The sequence below is a fragment of the Cyrtonyx montezumae genome, unplaced genomic scaffold (genome assembly GCF_038088225.1).
Source record: "Cyrtonyx montezumae isolate F1298 unplaced genomic scaffold, pur_monq_1.0 scaffold_16, whole genome shotgun sequence".
NCBI classification, from domain to species: domain Eukaryota; kingdom Metazoa; phylum Chordata; class Aves; order Galliformes; family Odontophoridae; genus Cyrtonyx; species Cyrtonyx montezumae.
Genome location: NW_027071892.1, coordinates 9,007,051 through 9,029,443, shown reverse-complemented (window position 1 = coordinate 9,029,443; position 22,393 = coordinate 9,007,051). Strand labels below are relative to the sequence as shown.

At 50.8% G+C, this 22,393-nt stretch overlaps 1 protein-coding gene across 2 annotated transcripts in view; it reads left to right on the top strand.

Moving 5' to 3' along the window:
• PRKCB (protein kinase C beta) overlaps positions 1-16,769 on the top strand; it is a 74,079-nt gene extending 57,310 nt beyond the window's left edge. Inside the window, exons 13-17 of one of the 2 annotated variants that reach the window (XM_065732736.1) lie at positions 486-624; positions 1,649-1,729; positions 2,075-2,182; positions 6,113-6,253; positions 15,261-16,769. In XM_065732736.1, coding sequence (XP_065588808.1) covers positions 486-624; positions 1,649-1,729; positions 2,075-2,182; positions 6,113-6,253; positions 15,261-15,413 — 622 coding nt within the window. In that variant the 3' untranslated portion in view covers positions 15,414-16,769. Of the gene's footprint in view, positions 1-485; positions 625-1,648; positions 1,730-2,074; positions 2,183-6,112; positions 6,254-11,430; positions 12,788-15,260 lie in introns of those variants that run through there. The other variant, XM_065732735.1, reaches the window with a different exon arrangement.
• The last annotated feature ends 5,624 nt before the right edge of the window (positions 16,770-22,393 follow it).

The window sequence follows — 22,393 nt, the reverse complement described above, 5'->3', positions numbered from 1 at the left end:
GGGCCAGGAATCTCTGTAGCTGAAGCGGCCTCAGCTGTGCTGAGCTCTGGCAGGGGCAGTAGAGCTAACACAAACAGCCTGGGGATGGGGATTGGAAGCAGCTGATTTGTATTTTCATGGGGGAGAAAGCACAGGTGATGCAAGGAGTTTTGCTGAGTAGGTGCCTGCTTTGTTGCTGCTGAGCCTTAAGCAGACTTTGATTTTTTCATAAGTGCAGCAAAAGCTCTGTGAAGTCTGTCTCACTGCTATGCGAGAGTACTTTCTGTCATATACTTAAAAGCGATTTGCCCAGCGTGGTGTTCCCATGGGTTAAAAGTAAAATGAAAAAGTAAAATAAGCACTTCATGTTGCCAGCTCTGGCTTCTCTGCACTCAGCTCCTAAACATGATCCTGGGCACGGGGCCACGGGACAGCACTCAGAGCTGTTGCTGTGCTGCGTGGCTTCATGTGGGGCTGTCTGAATCACAGCTTTGCTCTGCTTGCAGAGACCTGAAGCTGGACAATGTGATGCTGGACAGCGAGGGGCACATCAAGATTGCAGACTTTGGCATGTGCAAGGAGAACATCTGGGATGGGGTGACCACCAAGACCTTCTGTGGCACCCCCGACTACATTGCACCTGAGGTGGGGGAAGAAGGCACGGGGTGGGGAGGGGGTGGTCCCTGGAAAGTGGCAGTGCTGGGGTGTGTGGTGAGGATGTGCTTCATGTCCACAGCTCAGAAATGCTCAGAAATGACTGATTGTTGGCTTATTAAAAATGGGATGGAGCGTGTGACAGTGCAGCACCACATGGGTATAAGGTACTGCGGGATCTGTGACATTCAGGCTGGCAGTCATCCCCAGATGCCTTAAAATAAAAGCATCCTTCTGAAATCCTCTCGTTCTGCAGAATTTTCAGTAATGAGATTAATATTTACTCATTTAAATAATTGAGAGAAGAGGATCTCCTTGCTAGGATGGTGAGGTGCACCCGTGTGCCACACCACCCTGTGTTCTGCTGCAGCCAGAGAGGCTTTTAATTACCAGTTCCAATGTGCATTTCATATCCTCATCCCACCAAGGTTAATACTGGTGTCGTATTGCCTCCGTCATTTGCTGTGATTAATACTCTTTCAAAGCAGGACAAATCACCAGTTCTCTCAGTATTTGCCTGGCCATTATCACTTGCACTCTTATTTTCTTCTACTTGCTCTATTTATTTATTTTTTCCTAAAAGAGAAACAGAAAATGAGAAATGGGGATGCAAATCATTAGAGTGTGTGGGGATCACACTGGAGGCTGCTTTCAGTAGAAGGGAGCTTTGGGGGTCTTTAAGTGCTCTCCTTTCAGGGCAGCTGGAGTGCAGCAGAGAGGAACTTTGAGAGCTCTCAGTGGGGATATCTCTGAGGTCTGACCTCAGCAGGGCATAGCCCAAGCCAAGTGAATATTCTGGGTTGTTGGTTTTTTTTTTTGCACAGCTGAGGGCTGATTATTATCTTTTTTCACTCTTTGACTATCAAGTGCTCTGTTTTTAATTGCAGTTCTTCACCATTTTGGAGTCTCGGTAAATAACTTGTCCTTCTGACCTGGCCTACAGCGTGAAATCAGGTTGAGTTGTGCCAACAGGATAAAAATTGGAAGTGTAATCCCATGTTTGTGTTGTTTTCAGATAATTGCTTATCAGCCCTATGGGAAGTCAGTGGACTGGTGGGCATTTGGAGTCCTGCTCTATGAAATGTTGGCTGGCCAGGTAATTGAATTGTAATTGATTCCTATGGGAAGGTGCTAAATTCCATTGTGAAAATATGCTGATATAATTTGTTTTGTCACTGAGAAGCAGCGGGGCTCTGCTCTGTGTGGGAGATGGAGCTGTGGGATGGGAGGCAGGGGACAGGTGATAGGAGGATGGGAGGGTGTGGGCTGCACTCCTGGCTGCACATCGCAGGAGCAGTGGGAGCTCCAGTACGTGAACATGGGCTGCCCAGAGAAATGCAGGGGCCCCATCCCTGGAGGTGGCCAAGGCCATGAATGGGCCCTGGGCAGCCTGAGCTGTGATGTTATGAATGGCACTTAACCTCTGCTTGCTTTGCCCCAGGCTCCCTTTGAGGGAGAAGATGAAGACGAACTCTTCCAGTCCATCATGGAGCACAATGTGGCCTACCCCAAGTCCATGTCCAAGGAGGCGGTGGCAATCTGCAAGGGGGTAAGAGCTGGATGCTGTGTCTGCAGGGAGCAAACTGCTCTGCCTGGCATTCCCAGGGTCAATATTACGTACGCTTATTCTCTGAAAGAGTGGTCAGCACTGGTACTGCTGCCCTGAGGGGTGCTGGAGTCACCATCCCTGAAAGTGTTCCAGAACTGTGAAGTTGTGGCACTGAGGGACATGGTTAATGGGTATGGTGGGATGGGCTGGGGTTGGGCTTTTGGGGATCGCAGAGGTTTTCTTCAGCTTCAGTGATTCTATAATTCTGTCATATGAGGGCTCACCTCTCCTTCCTGGGATGAAGGTGACAAGGGAACTGCAGTGTCTGGATGGCACTTGGAACATGAGGACATCTTCCCACAGAGCCTGCTGGCTGGCTGCAGGGCAAGGCTATGCAGCTTTGCATTGATCAGAAATGAGACGAATGTCATTTTTAGTTTTCCCAAGTTCAGACACAAAGCCTCCATCCTGCAGATACTGACTTCAGGTATGACAAGTCTGTCACGTGGAGCTGAAGTTCAGCATTGGTGGGCTTCTCCTTTGCATGAGGGCAGTTCTGTTCTCAGATCTCCTGACCTGCAGTGCCCTGTCCTGCCAGGCGTGGGCAGTGGACGTGGCTGTGCCCTGTGTTCCCTTTGGATGTGATGGAGAGTGGTGCCTCGGTCCTGTGCTGTGTGCGTGGTTGGTGCTTGGCACTGAGCCTCATCTCAGCCAGCCAGTGTCAAGCAGGGCTATAAATACGTGTTTGTGTAGGAATTTAAAAAATGTTAGCTTTTAATAGTTAATACTTTAAAAACATCTGAATGTTCTATATCTCAAAATAGGGTTTCTATCTACAAACATCACATCTTGTGTTCAGCGCTGCCACCGCGTTTCCAAGTCCCTCTCTGGTTTTGCCAGAGTTCAGAGCCGTGCCACAAACAGGACATTGCTCCTCCACAGGGAGGTGCTGCTGGAGGAGTTCTGAGTCTGAGGTATCCTGAGGAATAAAGGGCACTGTGCAGTCCCCTCCAGCAGAACACAGTAAAACCCACACCTGAATTTAGGAACCACAGCAGTGACCAAAGTGTTACCCCAAACTTCCTCAGGCTCTCTCATTCCTCCTAGTGTTGGGGTTGGGGCACGAGGGAACAGCCCACAGCTCTGTGGCTGTGTGGGGTGGAAGGATGCTGTGTGATGCTGAGATCATCCTGCAGAGCCCTAGGGAACGAGCAGGGCTGCAGCGGGGATGGATCGCGCTGTCTGCTTTGCTTTGCGTGGCACCAGTCACAACCTGAATGCTGGAAAGAGATAAGGAGGAACTGTAATTGGAACGTCTGCTGGGTGTAGCTGCAAAGGCTTTTCTCACTTCTGGAAATGTGAAGCTGCATGGGAAGAAATTCAGCCATGCATAGGAGGATTGTTGCTTGGTAATCCTTGGGTTTGGGCCACGCGGTGGTTCCCTGTGCGCAGCTACTGCTGTGGGGAGATGTGCAAATCTTGTGATGTTTTTTGCCATCACCAAAATATTCATAAACCATCATTAAGCTGGAAACAAAGTATTTACCTTTTCCCCTCAAAGACAGCGAATTACTCCTGAGTTCACCACATTGAAACAGTGCTGCTGGTGAGTCTTTTGGAGGGGCAGAACCAGCCTTGTGTCAGCCCAGGGACAAAGCAGCCAGAGGATGCTCTGTGTGGATGCAAAGGGCCCAGTGTTCCCCTGCCATGCTCACCCATTGCAGAGGAATATTTCTGCTCCTGCAGTTCCACAGCATGCAGGTGCTGGTCACCACCCGCTGTCGGTTCAGGCGTGCTGTTGTTCAGCTCTGAGATGAAGAGCATCTGATGCTGAGAGCTGTGTGTCAGTGTGAGTCAAGGAGCAAGTATTTGTCTGCCCAGCAAGCAGGGTGCTGAGCTAACAGGACACAGCTCCCTGGCTGCGGGCAGCACCAATTAGGAGATCAAATGGAGTATTTTCCTTCTTGGCTGTCAGCTCAGGTTTGGGCTGAGGGCTGATGTGGGAGCTGCTGTCCCAGTGGTGCAGGCACTTGCCCTTGCACCGACCCCTGCATGGTTACAGCAGCCAGCTCCCATCACACCCTTGTAGCTTGCGGAGCATCATGTGTGTGTGCACAGAGCCTTGGCATAGATTGCAGCCCTTTTCCTTCCCATATGGAGGGCTTCACTGTGCCTGAGCAAAGCAGCCCTTTCCAGGTGCACAGATTGCTGTGAGCACGCTCCCTCTGACTGCTGGGAGCAGAGGCGTAGCATGACATGTTTTCCTGCCTGAGGTGTGCAAGGAGATGTATTCTGAGTGGCATTCCCACTGCTGATGCTCCCTGAGTGAAGCACTCAGTGCCTGCAGAGCCACCCAGGTGTCACGATGTTCCTGTGAGCTGCAGCGCACAGTGGGCAGATGGAAGGCTGAGCCATGGCACCTGCCACCTTCAGGAGCTGAAAATCACAGCTGCAGCTGAGCAAAGCCCTTAGGTCTTGGAGACCTTCCCATACCTCAGCCACAGACACTGTCACAGGTGTCCATCAGCCTCCTTCCTCACCTGCAGGGCCTCAAAGGGTCTCAGGGATGGGGATTAAATCAACTTGTTCCTGTTCAATACAAACAAAGCTCAATGATTACCCCACGTAAGCCAGGAGAATCAGTCTGCATGTTTATGGGTCCTATATATCAATAACAGATGGTGCCTCCATGCTCACATGCATAAAAGCACAATAGGAAAATAAGGAAATTTAATTTCTGGATGCGTGTATTGAAAATATTGGATCTGTGTGCTGCAGTACAGCTCTGCTCAGCTTCACAGCAGGTACATGGAGTAGAAAATCCCACGTGGTTCATTAATCAGGCTGAGCCATTCTGCTTGCAGTGTGCATTGGTGGTGCAAGGAGGAAACCACAGGTTTAACACTGACACTTCCACTGGAGTGGGCAGTGTGTGTACAAAACCACTTCCAGCCCAGAGCAGCAGGTAGGAAGTGGGGTTCTGGCTGGGAGCAGCCAATTGGTACCTGAACATCGGTCGTGCATGGAGCAGCTGCAGAACAGAGCAGTGCTGGGGGCAGCCCCACTGCTCCACAGAGGCTGTGGGCATAGAGCTGCTCCCTGTGCTGTTTCCAGACCAGCATGCAGCATCAAAGACCAGAGGACAGACTTCTTTCCACGCTGGCTGAATGCAAACAAAGCCATTTGCAGCGACAGCCAAATCACTCCATCAGTTTATTAGCACATTCCAGGCTCTCACATTGTTGTCAGAGCCTTGCTGTAGGAAAACCTTATTGAATCACAGGCGGCTTTTTATGTTCCTGCTTCAGCACAGTGAGGTGGATCAGACTGAACTGTCAGAATGCTGTCCAGAGCCTGCGGGGGGGAGGATGAGTTCCTTCTGTTTCGTGGAACCCATGTCAGTGGGTCAGCCATGGATGGAGCCCTGTTTTCCAGCAGGGTGGCTGTCAGCTCCATTCCTCTTTCCCATTTGTTGGGCATGCTCCATGCCTTCAGTGCTTGATAAGTCTCTGGACTCTCCTTGTGCCTCCTGATGCAGCTCCAGCAGTGCCCCAGGACATGAATGTTTGCACTGCTGCCCTTGGTTCCCACAGCCCCCCATCACTCTTCTTATTGAGTAGTGTGCTCCCTTTTCTCCATGTTGACTCTTTCATTAACAGCACATCCCCACCTGTGCAGCCCTGGCTCTGTGGTGTCCCCTGGGGCTGATGGAAGCATTTAGAGCATATTGTTCTCCTGAAATGGATGGTGGCCTTAAACATGAACCATGCTGCAGAGCCGAGCACTCAGCACTCAAGCAGCCCTGCACTGGGTTACCTACACCTGCACCCTGGGCACTGCAGCGTCGTGGGGACATCACCTCCCTCTGCCAGCTCTGGGGACACTTGGTGGTGCTCGGTGTGTGACAGACACTGCTTTTTCTCCCCACAGCTCATGACCAAGCACCCTGCCAAGCGGCTGGGCTGCGGCCCAGAGGGGGAGCGTGACATCAAGGAGCATGCCTTCTTCCGCTACATCGACTGGGACAAGCTGGAGCGCAAGGAGATCCAGCCCCCCTTCAAGCCAAAGGCTGTAAGTGCCGTGCCCTGCGTTCCCCCTCCTGCCCACTGCACAGCCCCCAGCCCCACTCATCGTGCCCTTGTGCAGCTGCTGCTCATCCCCCTGCAGCGTGCAGGGACCCCCTCCACATCTGTTCGGGTCACCCTGAGGTTTGGCACCACTGTGGTGAGAGCAGCACTCTGCTGCTGTTGGGTGCTCAGTCTTGCTCTTACAGGGGTGGCAGCACGGTGTGCATCGCTCCTGGATATAATTGCTCAATTTACTCCTCGATGTGCTGTCTCAGGGCTCAGCCTTTCTGTTTTCTCTCTCAAGCTGCACCGGTCTCTCTTGTTTTCCCTCAATCTGAACTTGACCATCCACCTCAGCAGCGCCGTCTGCCCCTGGTGGCACTGCAGCTGTGTTTCCCTCTGCAGCTTCTTTCCCAGGTGAACTCTGGAAGGCCACAGCTGACGTGGGTGTGAGCAGAGCTCAGAGCTGCAGTTCTGCATTGGGTGTGCTCAGCAGTGGGGCTGTGTGTGCTGTAGGGCAGGGGCTGTCAGCCTGAACAGCAGGGTGGGGGAGCAACTCGTACAGAGCCGTGGGTAAGGAAGGATGAGGCTGTCAGTGCTGCGAGGGGCAGACAGGAGATGCAGAGCCCCTGTGTGCCCGTTGGCTCTGTGCCCTTGCTGGGAGCTGAAGCTGTACAGAAAAGAGCAAATCCAGAGTTAACTCTTATTGTCAAGGCTGAGACTGACGGGCATCCCCAGCAATGGAGGTGGAGGCATTGCTGGCTCTCTTAATGCACCATCCTAGTCCGCATCTCAGTGCCCTGAGGTGGTTCCCATGTTTGACTGAGCAGTGTCAGGGTGCTCTGCACATTTTTATGTCACAGATGTGTTTGCAAACTCAGCCCCCGTGTAGTGATGCCTTTGCACAGGGCTGGGGGCCTGCTGACCTCAGAGCCTTCTGCTACATTGCCCACAGTTTCAGCAAAGAGAAAAATGCCCTCACCTCTTTGCCTTGAAACCAGAAATGAGGGCCGTGGGATGCAGCTGGTGCATGCAGGGTGTGCCGCTGCTCTGCTCTCATCAGCGCAGGCTCTGCAGCCCCCTGCCCTTGGAGAACACAGGGAGTGGCATCGACTGCTACCAAAGCACAGCAGTACAGAAGGCACTGGGCTGTGCGCACACACCGCGATGTTCTGGCTTAAGGTGGGACCCCGCCTTTGTGCAAATGGTGCAGAGCTGGGAGGAGAGTGAGGCTGAGCTGCCTTCTTGGGATGCAGGGTGCCGGGCATTCCCTGCTCTGCAGGAGTTGTTCCCGAGGTTGGCAGCTGCTTTTGGCTCCATGCTCCCTCCCTGCTGCCTGCCCCTTCCTGCAGTGCTGTTTTCCATGTGCTGTGACATGGTGATACCGTTTGTTTGTCTTGTCGCAGCCGAAAACAATTTAATTCTGCCTAAAGTGCTTTCTTACTGTTCTTATGTTTTAAAATATGCAGATTTTGTCCTGTTTTAAATGTCTTATTTCTTTAAAAATCCTTTTGATCACGGACCGCGGAACGGGGACCATAAGCTGCTGCCTGTCACTGCGCACGTACCGGCTGCTGGCGGGGGGAATGCAGCGTTGGGTAGCAGGGAGATTAATGGGAAGGTAGCACAGCTGGTTCAGGATTTAGGTAGGATTAAGCCAAGCCAGGTACCTGCTGATAGCTGATATTTCAGAGCAATGCATCTGTGCTGCAAAGCGCTGCTTCGTTCATACCATCTGTGAGTGCAATCAGAGCAGCACAGAGGGGAAATGGGGGTTTGGGTGATGCTGGGATGCATTTGGGTGGGAAAGGCTCTGCGAGGACCTCGAGCTGCTTGTGCAGCACTGAGCACACCCTGCAGTGGGCTCTGCTCCCCCCTCAGAGCTGCAGCACCGTAACCTGCAGCAGGACAGCACGCAGCCTGTGCCCTGAGCTGGAAATCAATCCTCAGGACCTCATGCGCTGCTTCGTGCTTTGTGCTTGATTAACCTTTATCACAGAGATGGTAACGAGACAGATCAGGGCCTGAGCTGTCTGTGGTGTGCAGAAATGAGGCAGTTCTGACATGGGGCTGTGCTTGGCTGCTCCTGCGCTGGGCTTGTGCATAACAATTCCGTCCCCAGATCTGCGGTTGCCCTGGGAAGTGTGCTTCCACTCGCCTGCTCTCTCCATCTCTCATTGAGATAATTATTGTTTTTGGAACCTAATTACTCCCTTACTTTTCATAACGCCTGGTGATTTGAGAAGTCTCCTCATGCTGAAAGCACTGAAATCCCATGGCATAGCACAGCATCGCTCACAACAGGACAATGGTTCTAAAAAATGGCTTTTAATCTAATAATTTTAATAGCATAAATTACTATTGCTCTAATTATTTTGACTTAATTGATAGTGAGCTGCCATTTACAGACCTGGATTTGTAAAAGCTCCAGTTCTGAGGGCCCTCTGAGACTTCCCCCCATCACTCAGTGGTGTCCTCAGAGCGTTGGGAAGAGACTTGTCGCTGTTAATGGGGGAGGATGGCAGCCAGCCCTACAGCAGCAAACTGTCTCAGCTGCTGCTCTGAGCCCTTGCATAAAGCATGCTGAGCTGGGATCATTAACCAATCTCATGCTCCTTCAAGGAGCTCCCAGCCTGCATGGGCACAGCCCTGCCCTGTCTCCTCCCAGCACTGCTCAATGGGGGCCCCAAAAAAGGAGAACATCCAGAGAGCGGCTGCAACGTGGCAGCGGCCCACTCAGCCTCCTTGACTGCATCTCAGGGATCAATGGAGAACATTTTATGGTGCCTTTTGTCTCTATTTGAAATCAAGCTGAAGCTGATAAAATAAAAAAGCTATCTTTGAAACTGACAGGTTTATTTCTGCAGCCAGAAAAAAAAAGTCATTTGGTGCTGGCTATAAATATTAGGCAGGACACGTTGGAGATTTATGTAAGATAAACTCCCACCCTCCCCCTTTTCTCCATTCAGGATGGAGTGATGCCTGTACATTAATATGGTGCTAATGATATTTTTTCATGACGTGGTGTTGGATAAATGTAAGATTGACACGTCTCCATCTTTTGAAGAGGAACTTAATTTCAGGAGCCGTGAAGGATGGGGCTGGCAGATGTTGTGTGGTCAGAGCTATGGGAATGCTGCCCTCTGCACCCATGGAACACTGTGGATAGATGCAAATCCAACAGTTTCCCATCTACGTGTTCTTGCCTTATTGCATTGTGGTGGGAATTACTGTTTGCCAACATGTGTATTAAAAGTATATTGGTGCCCTCCATCCCAAAACTGGCCGTGCTGCCCAAGGACGCGTTTTTAAGTCATTGATTTGATTGTTGCTGTTCAGACGTGCATTGCCTTGCAGCACGGGGCCTGCCCCATGTCTCCCCCACATCTTGAGGGGCTCTGTATTGTCAAAGCTCTGCAAAGCTTCCAGTGTGCATTGGCAGTTGATAGGATCTGCAGGTGAGCTGCTTATTAGCAGGTGAACCCCGCGCTGCCGCGTGTTCCCGCGCTGATAACCCGGAGCACTGCAGACTCGGCAGTAATCTCGCTCACACTGTGCTTTATCTCAGAGCTGAAGGCTGGTGACAGTGTGGCCTAGAAAAGCCCCTGTCGCTTTGTTTCCTGATGTTAGCTCCCAGGCTTTGTGCTGCCGGCAACTTCAATTTGGGGAATTTATTTTTTAGTTTGATGTTAAGACGATGGCTTTCAGGAAGGCACTGGGCTGATGCTGGCATGTCAGACATCCAGAGCTTTGCAGGGATCCTGAGCCGTGCTGGGCTGCGTGGCCTGGAGTGCAGAGCTGGAGCTGCACAAGAGTGCACTGGGGACACGGGCACATGACGGGGGAGCACAGCGCTGTGGGAAATGTCTGTAGCTGGGGTTAAATGGACTCTGTTGTCACCTGTTGGACCTTTTTAAAGAGAGGTGGGAATAAGGGGTGGTTCACTGTAGGAATGTGGTGAGGGCTGCCCGGAGAGCACAGCAGCAGAGGCTGCGGGATCCGGCTGCTGTGTGCCCTGAAGCCTCCTCCCTGACAGCACCAGGCACTGGGAGATGTTGAAGTTTACATGTATTTGCTTTAATATTTCATTACATTTAGTCTGATGTTTATTAAAAATGTAAATCTGTTTCCTCAGCGAATGTAAGTTAAATACCAGGAGAAGCGTCCCAGCACTTGGAGCGTGTGTTCTCCATAGGGAGATGGAGGGGGAGAGGTGAGGGCTGGGAGGTGCTGTTCCTGCAGCTCTCCTGGGGAGCAGGGCCAGGGCAGCACTGTGTGTGAGGGAGTTTGGCAGCCAGAAAGCAAAGTCATCAGCTGTAGCTCATCAGGATGTGACACACGTGTGTTGGGTGGCAACCGAGTGCAATTTGTAGCTGCTGCAGGAACCCAACCTCCACCTGTTTATAGCTATCACTATTATTAATACATTAAATAATTGCAGCACGGGAAGTTACAGGACCCTTGTTGTGATTGCTAAGGAAATTAAATAAAGTCTCTGGCATGTTGCCTGTTCCCAGCCTCCCTGATTGCTGCAGGTGGAGATGCACTGATGGGTCCTCAGCTTCTGCTACACAATAGCCCTGGGGCAGCCCAGAACAGTGCTGGCTGCAGGGGCTCTGCTGTGCCAGGCAGAGCATGTGCAGGGAGTGGGCAGCTCCAGCAGCACAGCTTGCAGGAGGCAGTGCCATAGCCAGGAGGCTTTACAGGCAGTGAGAGCCTCCTCCTTGAGCAGGAGAAGGGAGAAGCATCTCAACAGCACAGAGTGAGAACTTCCTATGCCAGGGACAGGAGGAGGACCTGAGCATGGACGTGTGTGTGGTTGGACCTGGAACTGTCATGGTCTTCAGCAGAAAAAGGGCGTGTGTGTGGCACAGTGTGAGGCGGTGCAGGACTGCAGGCAGGCAGGGGAAGGCAGCAAGGAATTGCACTCCCATCTCATTGCTCCCTGCAATTCCTTGCCGTGGTGCAGCCAGCGGGCCTTGCCTGTCTCTGGCTATCTCATGCAATAACATCACCTGATGACTAACAGAGCTCATACATGTTTTGCACCTTTTTCTTTTCTGCCATTGCTGCATTGAAATAACCCTCTCTGCGAGGTGTGCTGGGAGGGGTTGCTGCACACCGCATCCCGTTTGCTTTGTTTCTCCACCCACCATACGTTCTTTTCTTCCCCTCTCATAGTGTGGACGCAATGCTGAAAACTTCGACCGGTTTTTCACTCGTCATCCACCTGTGTTAACACCTCCTGACCAGGAAGTCATCAGGAACATTGACCAGTCAGAATTCGAAGGATTTTCCTTTTTTAACTCTGAGTTTTTTAAACCTGAAGCCAAGAGCTAAGTAGCTGTGTAGATCTCATCTTCATCATCCAGTCCCAACTGCTGCTGTGGTGACATTGCATTCATGGTTTTTCTTTAGTAATACTACTAGAGTGACCATATTTCAAAGCCAGAAGTGTCTTCACATAATTTTGGGCATGCCTGAAGTGTAAGTGATGTGCAGTAAGTAAAAACAACGTTTTTATGAATTTTTATTTGTAGAAAATGGAAACGGTTTATTGGCTACCAGGTAGAATGGACAGGTGTGGGCCACAACAACTGGGAGAAATCTCTTCAGCACATTCTTTGATTCCTGCTCTTTTCCTTCCAAGTCCTTTAGTAAGATCATGAACATTCTTCCATCTGCAGCCTTCTGATCTTAGTGCGAGGAAGCGTTCCCTACCGGACCTGGCGCAGAGTGAGATCTCCCTGTAGAGCTGGGGGCTGTGGGGGCACCGGGGGCTATGGGGTAGCTGGGGGCAGAGCTGGCTCCCCCTGCCAGGTCTTCAATAGCAGTGGTCAATTGCTGGGGAGGCAGCTCTGCTGTCGGCACAGATTTCTCCTGATCGTGCAGTTTCCAAGTAGCATATATATATTTTTTAAATCAAATGAAACATATCTGGTTATAAACAGGAACATTTTAAAGAGCTGCTGTAGATGCTTTCAAATCTGTGGTCACCCTAGTGAATAACACACAACGTTGGTTCTCATAGCAAAACTTCTTTTGTTTTTTTCTTTTCAAATGCCAAAGCAATGGATGGAGTTTGTTACCAGAGCTTTAAATGTGTCAAAAACAGTATTAATGCAAATGAGATGCTATTTAATGTTGAACAGTATTGTGAATTCTGCTGTGAAGCTTGTGAAGAGGTGTTCCCACTAATATCCCTACTTTCTAAAAAAAAAAAATGTCACTGGATATTTAAATCGCCTCCATTTTGTTTCTGGCATCAATGACAAAGTTTCAGGATGGACAGATTTCTCTTGAAACAATAACAGTCACACTGATTCCTTTTTTACTGTTCTGCAGATGCTCGTGGGCTGTCACTGTGTATCGATTCGCTTTAAGTTGTAATGTGCCAATTTATTTTTTTTCCCAATACCAGTGATAATAATAATAATAAAAATGTGAGAAATAACAGAAACCTGCATTTGTCTGGAAGCACTGCACCTGTGCAGCCCTGGCCTTGGGGTGGAAGCACCCAGCACCTGCCCACTGCTCTCAGCATACAGGAGGGATGCAGCAGGACTGCACCGCAGCACACAGCGACTGAGCCTGGTGGGATCTCTCCTTCTGCACACAGGGAGGGGGGCTTCTGCCAGCCCCTCAGGAGGGGCAGCAGGCAGCAGAGGGGGCTGCCTCTCAGGCTCTTTGAATGCCTCGAATGGAGACAACCGTGGAGCACACTGAGGATTTCTGGAAGCTGCGTCTGGGGCTATCTCAGTGCGGCAGCGTGTGCTGTGCCGGTGACTCATCGCCCTGCCTGCTCGCTCTCAAAGGAGCAGTTGTTAAAGCAATTGGCAGTTTCAGCTAAAGAGGGATTACAGGGCTCCTGCTATCCTCCCTCTTCCCAAACGAGTGCAGAATTTCCTTTCTGTCTTTGGAAACCCACTTCTAGCTCGATTGCTGCAGTTGGGACCTCTGCAGGATCTTTCCAAACAGCACTGGATGGCAGCAGCAGGAGCTGGTTACAGCAGGAGCATGGGGACAGGGACAGTCACTTCCCCACTGCTCTCTGCCTTGCTCTGCCTCCCTGTACCTCCCAGAGTCCATGAACCCCTCCTGGGGTGTTTTCAGCTGTGAACTCACCCTTCCTCCTCCTCCCTGTTCACCAGCGCTGCACAGCTGTTCCCCACCTGCTCATGGGATGTTCATCATCTTTGGCAGAAGCCAACTTGCAAGCAGTTTTGGACAGAGCTCAAGGTAAGAAGTCAGCAGAAGCCACTTTACTGTGCTCACACCTGGGCACCACTGGCTGTACCAAGATCCCAGAACAGCGTGAGGAGGAGGCAAGGTAGGAGCAGCCCCAGCCCTGACCTTGCACTGCACATCCGTTTCTTCAGCCACAGGTCCCATTTGCCCCAAAGACTCCTGGGCTGGTTACCTGCTGTGGGGATGCAGCCGCAGAGCCATCAGCACCACTCTGGAAGGTCAAGGACTAAACTAGGTGTGCACTTTGCATTCCCCTTTGCAACTCTCCTGCAGAATCTGTAGAACAGAATCCACCTCGGTGCTTGTTGGCTCAGTAGTCATTTGATAGCTCTATAGGCCACGTACCAATGTGCAGAGCCCTCTGCCCATTGCTGGCCCCACACTGACTCTTCCAGGAGCTGTCTTTTATCCAGGTCTGCCCTACATCTGTGTTTCTGCTGCCTTCCTCTTTGTCTGCATCTGAAGTCTCCCCCTCCCCACTTCTGTACTATGCCCTGGATTCACCTCTGCTCCTTCTGTGGTGTTGGCAGGGGAGTGCAGGGCTGCAACACTTCCCAACTGCCTCTTGTCCAAAGGGAAGAACCCAGCCAGGACTGTGACAGCAGGGCTCAGCACTAACTAGACTTTCTGACTTTTCTCCAGCTTCATCTTTGCAATTTGAGCTCCATCTCTGTTGTTCTTGTTTTGTCTCTTCTTGGATATCCCTGGTTCTCTCTACCTTCTGATCTGGAGCTATCCCCACGTGATTCTTTCCTTGCAGAGCACTGTCCCCACAAGGGGACTGTGGTCCTGGGCCACCTCTCAAGGTGGGATTCATCTCCAGAGGGTCTCCAGCTGTGACTGCAGAGGAGCTGGGCTAGGTGGTTTGCCATGTTCTGGCTGTGGCAGGTGGGCCAGGAGGAGCTGTGGTGAAGGCACAGTTCATTGCCTGTGTATTCCATCAGTGAGGAGAGATGGTGGGTGGCTGTAATGGGGGACAGAAAGCAACTCCCATGGTCCTTCTTCCCACAGCCACCAGTGACTGGTGTCCAGCCACGATGCAACAGTGCAAGTACAGCAGTGCTGCCCTCCAGAGCCTTTGGCATGAGCTGGCACCCTGGTGCTGAAAGACGGACTAAAGAAAAGCATTTTGCAGGTTCCTATGTGGCATCAAATGTATCACCTGCAGAGTCCCTGGTTCAGCCTAGCAAGTGCTGGCTGCAGGACTTGCAAAGTATCTCAACACAGTCCTGTCGATGGCACTGCAGTTCTTATAGCAGGTTATCTGTGTTAATTAAGACAATAATTTCTGGGTGGGTTGTTTTTTTTTTTTGGTTGGTTGGTTGGTTTTGCTTAGATGCATCTGGAAAGTTGTTCTTTTTACGACATTAAAATGATAAAAGGTTGCATATATGGAATTTTTACACTTTGAGGTTTTGAACTACTGTCTATTTCTTATATACTGCCCTGGAGCAAATCACATCCTCACATTAAATCAGTAAAACGTTGTGTTGATCAATACCATATCATATCATAGAGTAAGTTAAATAATGATGATAACGATGAAAAATAAAGCAAGAGGACCCCTTGCAGCTGATGGTTCTGTGCAAATTCGGAGACGGCGCTGTCCATGGTGCCGGTCGTTCCCTTGGCGCTGTCCATGGTGCTGATCCCTCCCGCAGCGCCTCCGCGTGTTGGTCCCGCTCCCACTCTCGCCTTCGCCGAAGGCCACACTATACCCGGCCCGCGCTGCCCTCTTTAACTCTGTGCTTTCCGTTTGACAGAAGGACAAACGCGACACTTCCAACTTCGACAAAGAGTTCACCCGGCAGCCTGTGGAGCTCACGCCCACCGACAAACTCTTCATCATGAACTTGGACCAGAACGAGTTCGCTGGCTTCTCTTACACCAACCCGGAATTTGTCATTAACGTGTAGGTGCGGCGCGGACGCCGCCTCCCACTCCCACAGCCCCAAACTCCAGCTCGCCCTGTAAATACCACACCAGTCTTCCGGGATCAGCAGTGCGTACACCCACACCCCGGCACGTGACGAGCGCTTGTTGTAGGAGGCCTCTGTGTGTGTGTGTCACTCGCTAGCTTGGTTGCCATTGCTGGAAGCCCGCGGGGTTTTGAGTTAACAAGCAGTAATACTCCTAGGAACTGTAGTTGGTGGTGACTAATAGAGTTTTTAAACAGAAATATACCAAATTGCTACGGTCTTTGTAATTTTTGAAATCAGATGCTGAAATTCCAGTGAACTTAGGTATTCACAAATTGTTGCCATTGAATGCTAAGCATGGTTGATATTTTAAACCATTGTGCTGAAGCTTGCAATGACTGTGAACGTGTCTTAGAAGAGCCTTTTGTTCGAGACATGGATACATTTGATCAGTGTGGAAACCTCTGCTTGTAGACATCTCTCAATGCCTTGTACATGCGGTCACACCAGCTCACCGAGGCTGTCTTCCTCCCCAGCCTGCTGTAAGCGTTTGTTCCACCGCATCCCCTCCTCTTACTCAGGCATTAAGACTACAAAATGAATTCCATTCCTGTTCTTGTAAAACAGAGCAAATCTTTTTCTAAGTGAAAGGTGGGATTTTTTTTTTAACATCTGGAACAGTTTGCAGTTTTGATATACTCTGTCAGCACTCCCATAAATCTTTCTCCTGTTTTTTTCACAGGCACTGTCAAAATTTAACAGCTCTGTAAAGGATATTAATATTCTACCAAAACAAAACACATTTATATTCTCCGTTTACCAACTGAAAACACGCCCACTACAAAGGGGCTGTACTGAGGGCTATTTATAAAGGTAACTTTTATACTTTATACCCTCTGCTACTCTCTTAAAGGCTCAAAATCATGAATTTTGCAAGCATCTCGGCTTACCCGATTTCAGGCAAAATTCCTGGGGACTTTGTTCAGTGACCCAGGGTCTTCTGCATCGTTTCAAAAATCCCAGCCCAGAGGATACCGCTGTGCTGCAGACACACATCTCCTGTGGCACTGCCTCTTTCCCTTCCTGGTGCACACGAGTTTGGTTGGTTTGCAAACCAAGCATGTATATTCTTTCAAACCATGACCAATTCTAATGTAAATACACATTGCTTCATGAATACAGGGGAAAAGTGGGGGTGGAATTTTATGAATCATGAGGAATCCGACTGAGGAGATTCTGGTTTGTAGATCTTTTGTAGACATCCAACTCTACCGTTTTGAATTATTTCTTTCTTCCAATGATTCTTGAAGTGAAAAGGCCGCTGGAAGCTGGAGCTGTGAGCAGCCCAGCCCGGCCCTGCTGCACACATTGGGGTGCATGAGCTGTGTCCGGAGTTCAGGTGCTGAGCTGGGCTCAAGAAAACCAACAAAACACAACCAGCAAAACTGCAAATTGTGCCAGATGCGCAAGGGAGCTTATGGGCAACTATGCATCAGGCTATGAACAGGGTGGTGGGAGGTAGCTTCTGGTGGGAGTGCTCATAACTCCAGCACACGTCTCAGAAGACATCTCACCATCTTCTGCAGATCACAGTTGATGTTCAGAGCATGTATGTTACTGTAACTCTCAAGCCTGTTGCTGCAGAATTAGTATTCTTTCAATGGTGAACGTTTCTATTTTCTGTACCTTCAGTTCTGAGGATGCTCCCATGGTGCAGTCGCTTAAGGGATGATGTGGTGCTGTGGACCTGACCCCATGGGGGCTGCTGCAGAGGGAGAGATCCCACAATCTGGGGCTGTGTGCCTGCTGAAGCCACAGAGGATCTTTGCTTCAGTGCTATGTCCAGGGTAGGGTGGAGGGTGTGAGCGTTGCTGACGCTGTCCGCTCTGCTACATGCAAAGCTCTTAACTCAATGTTTATTTCCAGATAACCTGATTCCTCTGTGCAGAAATGTAAAATGGAATCTGCCCTGCACAGATGCTGAGATCTGTGTGAACTCCTCCAAGGAAGGGTAGAGTGACAGTGGCTGACTCATTGCTTGCCATAATTTGATGATTTAATCTTTAGTGCCGGATGGGGAAAGCAGTACTCCAGGAAGAGGCTCAGTTCCAAGAGCTTTCAGGAGATGCTGCAAGGCACCAGGTGTTCTACCACTGACACTAGCTGGAGTGCAGGCTGCCTGGAGGGAGTCACCATGGAGTGGAGACAAAACCATCTCCAGTAGCTGATCTTCTCCACCACTGCTGTGGAATAGGAAAGGGTTGCACAGGGCCAGGATGTGAGCACTGTGAAGTGTATCTGGTGTGCCATGTTCTCGGTGATGTCGGAGTGGTGAGGCACGGGTATTGTTGCCCAGAAAGCTGTGGGTGCCCCATTCCTGAGGGTACACAAGGCCATGGGTGGGGCCCTGGGCAACCTGAACTGGTGGGGGGCAACCAGCCCACAGCAGGGAGTGGAGCTAGGGGGGCTATAAAGTCCCTTCCAACCCAACAGTGCTGTGGTTCTATGGTTCTGTTGCCTGGAAAGTGCACCTAAGGCAAGACAAAGGGCTACAGCTGCTTGTCCTGCACTGCTGTGTCTCACAGACCATCCCTAAGCACAGCTGCAGATGGAGCAGAAGGCTGTGGGCTCATGGAAACACGGGAGCACAAGAGAAGGAGAAAGCGACACGGAGCAGGGCAGCAGAGACTGCCCACATGCAGAGGCAGTAGTGGGTCTGTTTTGGGTCCCAGTCTGGTCCCACAAACAAAAGAAGAGCCATGATATCTAGCACAGAGTGCCAGGCTGCAGGGTCACATCTGGAGCATGGAGCTGACCCATATGAGCTCAGCATGCTGCAGCTCCTCTGCTTTTGCCATCTCAGGTATCTGTGGAACCTGTAACAGCAAAAGCAGCAACAGGCGTCTTGCTCCATGCAGGGAAGTGTCATCCAAGCTGTTTATTTCTGATCACATTCAAAATGGCAATTAAAACAAGGAGGAAAAAAGAAAAAAAGAAAAAAATGTTTATTGTTAAACAGTTTGTGTTTGTGAATTTGATTTCAACTGCAAGTATTTGATGACTTTTCTACATCCTAGACTACCTGCTGTGTGTTTGTCAAAGGATTCTCATAAAGACCTCCTTTTAGATGGGCATATACTCTTTATTCTATTTGCTGCATGTTTGAAAAAAATAAAATAAAATATATAATTTTAAAGAAACCTTGTGCAGTTGCCTTTCTTTGCCTGCAGGGCTCAGTTGGTGCATGGGCAAGTCCCATGGGGTGAATGGCTTCGGCTGCTGCCCTCTGGCATGGCCCCACTGGGTGGATGCAGAAACCTTGCAGCATCTCTGTAACAAAAATGCAGGTCTGTACAAACAGAGGGCATCACCAGAAACACAGGAGTGTAGTCCAGGACTGGAAACGTACAGTGGGTACTGTACTTAGGGATGCACATAGACCACGAGGTGGGGAAAGTGTTGGTTGTTTGGCTCTTCAACTATTTTCTAATTAAAGTAGGTTAACTAACGGTACTGCAGGTGCTCTTTCAAGCACCCCGTGAGCACTCCGTGGCATTGTAGCATTCAGGGGGTTGGGAGGCAACCTCGGGGCATGCGAGTGCTATTCCCATCTATCCCTGCTCCCCAGCAGGAGGCCTGAGCAGGCTTTGCTCCTTCATTCTGGTTTGCTGCCTCCATGCATACTAAAAGGCTAACACTTGGAGTGGAGACTGGTTAGGAAAACACTCCAGTGTGACTGGCAATGCTAAAGCCAACCCAAGGGCAAAGCTGGTGTGCAATTGCAGCAAGGAGTGTGGACAAGGACAGATGGGAGCCACCAGGGCTCTGCTGGCCATCCCTGCCCATGTGGTCTTGAAGGCATGCGTGGCCACTAGATGCTGCCCCGGATGGCATAGGAACATTGCCTCAAACCAAGAGGGCAGCTCAAAGAAGTGAGTGTAGTGGGATGGGGTGGCTGAGGGTTGGGCTTCTCCCCTGTGACGCCGGTGCACAAGCTCAGCAGGTCCAGCTGTGCTCCTTTGGGTGCAGTGCCTGCAGTGGTGCGCTCCTGTCCGGCATTTCCGAAACGCTCCCGAGCTTCAGTTGTTCTGGCTTCTGCAAGTGAAACATTTGGTTTTGTGACACTTTCCTTAATTATGGGAGCTAATGACAAAACCATTGTGACAAATGACTCAGCTTTTGATAGTGAAGTTAATTAATTCTGAAGTTAGAGTCTCCATCAGAGTATCTGGAAAAACCCGATTAAGAAGTCTGCTTACCCAGTGTGACGTGGGCAGGAGAAACCTCAGTCCCTGCGACAGCCCAGGTGAAACCATCCCTTCCAGGGCCAGGGGGCGATCCGCTCAGAGGAGGGAGAAGAAAGGATGAGCACGAGGGTGACAAATGCCTCTCGTTCTTCTATCCATCAAAGGCATCTGGGGGAACACAGCCTCATTAGTGTTTGAATGAGTGACCAGCAGCAGCTCCGCGTCAGACTCTGACCTTCAAGAGCCGTCTCCCTGAAGCCATCTTTCATCTCTTTCATTTGCATTACAATCCTGTTTGCCTCATTATTCGTTATCCGCTTCTTCTTCAAAGAATTTAAATGAAATCAATTAAATTGTAGTGGGTTGGAGTAGCAGCAATCCTTCTACGGGAGCTCAGCATGGTCCAGCTGGATACAGCCTGCAAAATATCTCTTAATCTACACTATTTTTTCCTTTGTTACTTCTGTGCTACAGTTGCTTTACAGAATCCCTTTGATCTCCCTCCTTCCCACCCGTCCCAGTGCACCATGCTCCACACGGATGCTGCTCTCCCTATGACCTTGGGAATGGGATTCCCGTGGGCTGTGGCCAGGCTGTCCCCTTTGGTGATACTGTGATGGGAAGAAGCCAATCTGTACACCATTCCCAAAGCCTGCATGGGGCAGCTGGGAACTCTGTGCACTGGCATGGAGTTTGTGGCCCCGTGTCATCCCCTTCCCTGTTCCAGGCTTATTTTGTCCTTCCAGTGTATCAGAATGGGGTAATACAGGTGCAATTGTGCTGCATGCCAGCAGTGCTTGGGAAAGCAGAGGTGTGGACAAAGCAACACAGCCTTCAGCATGCAGCAGCTGACAGCTATTCACCCACGTCTCCGGAGAGTCCACATGCCTCTTGCTTGCCCATGCATGGCCGCTCCTGCGTAGACTGTACATGATCCCATGATAGGCAGCTTTAATAAGAGCAGATTTCAGTTTCTCTCCCCTGCTATTTTTATTGCTATCAAACCGTAGGAAGCCCAGCAGGGAGCTGTGGAGCTGGTAGGCAGCTGCACAGGCGGGCACCGCATGAGCTGGTCGCACTGCAGGCAGTGGGCAGGGGGCTGCTGCACCACGAATACATTCCAGCATGGGTCCTTATCTCAGGTCTCCCCACTGTGTCTGGGGTGGCCACAGCTGGGCACTGCTCACCTGTGCTGCAGCACAGAGAAGCACCCCAAACCCAGCTGCACTCTGGATAGAGCCATGCCAACCTCACTGCTGGGTCTTGTTAGTGTGGGATTGCACCCAGCGTTCTCAAAGCACGTGCAGTTATAAATAATCCACGTGTAGGAAGGAGGAAGGATGAACCCATTCATAGCAAGGGAAGGATGAAGCCATGTGCCCAAGGGTCTGAAGCCCTGTTCCCTTGGAGCCCCAGGAGCAGGAAGGTGCAGTGCAGGCAAGGCCAGAGCTCAGCAACGTGCTGCATTGCTTACAGCCTCAGCTCGGCTCGGATCAGCATCTCTTTTCCTTCAAGGAAAGAAACCTAATCCAGTGAGGGATTATTTCTGACTACCTTCTTTCTGTCACTTTGCCAGTTCAAAAGCAACAGAGCTTTCATCACTGGATTTGGAAGGACAAAGCCAAACAGATCTTGGTTTAGGACATTTTAGTCTGCAAGGACAGCTTGTTTTTTTCTGCACAACTTAAATCTTTGCAGCAGGCTCTGGTTTCTGTTATATATTTCTGTTTTGCCCAGCTCAGAAGGGTACAGACTTACAAGCGGGTGCCTGCTGATGTATGCAGCAATGAGCTGCAGGAATGGAGCTGCGGGGGAATGGGCTGTGCCATCATAGCAATGCCCTGCAGAGCCCAAGCTGTGTGTCAGGACAGTAAGATCACAGGTCCTGGCTGGCTGCACAGCCCCTTGCACGTTTTCTAGGTCCCCCAGCATTGCTGTTAGGAACAAAGCTTCGGGCACACTCCTGGGCCTGGCTCCTCCATGCAGGGAGGTGTGAGGGATACAGGGCTTGGCAGGGAGGTCCCGTTCAGGAACCACAGCAGTTCGAAGTGTGGACTTTGATTCTGTTGGAACTTGCTTTGTTAAGAGCCTAGGAAACGGTACATGTGCACCCTGCACACACCTACACACACGATGTTAAAATAACACAATTAAGGCTGCAAAATCCCCCACTCGGAATGCAATTTGCAACCCCTTCTTTTGTCGGTGTGAGATCTTTTCGCTGCCTTTCCCCCCCCACCCCCCCGGGACATCTGCCCGTGTGCGGGACGGGGGCTGTGCAGGACGCTGCTGCGGGGCTGCAGGCAGAGGGGGGGGCGGGACGTGTGACACATTGCCGAGGCAGCATCCCCGAGCGGCACACACCAAGCGCTTGGGTGGATGCTTCCGACCAAGCTCCCCAAGGGCCTTCCTCCCCCTCCTCTTCAGAGGCCAGTGCCCACCGTCCCTTCCCGCTGCTGGAGGTGCAGGGGGGCACGGCTGCACTGCAGCCTTCCTGCTGAGCACGGCAGCACACGCAGCACGGTCCGTGGCAGAGCAGCGGATCAACAGCCATCGGAGCCACACGCGGCGTCGTAATTAGAATGCCCCACCTAATGAATATGCATAAAGGAGGTGATTTAGGGTAGCGGAGGGTACTTAATTTTCAGACTTCTTAATTTCTCGGTACTTCATTTTTGGTAACCTTCCTAATTTTCTGTTTGCGTTTTGGAAGTGAATGACTTGCGTTTA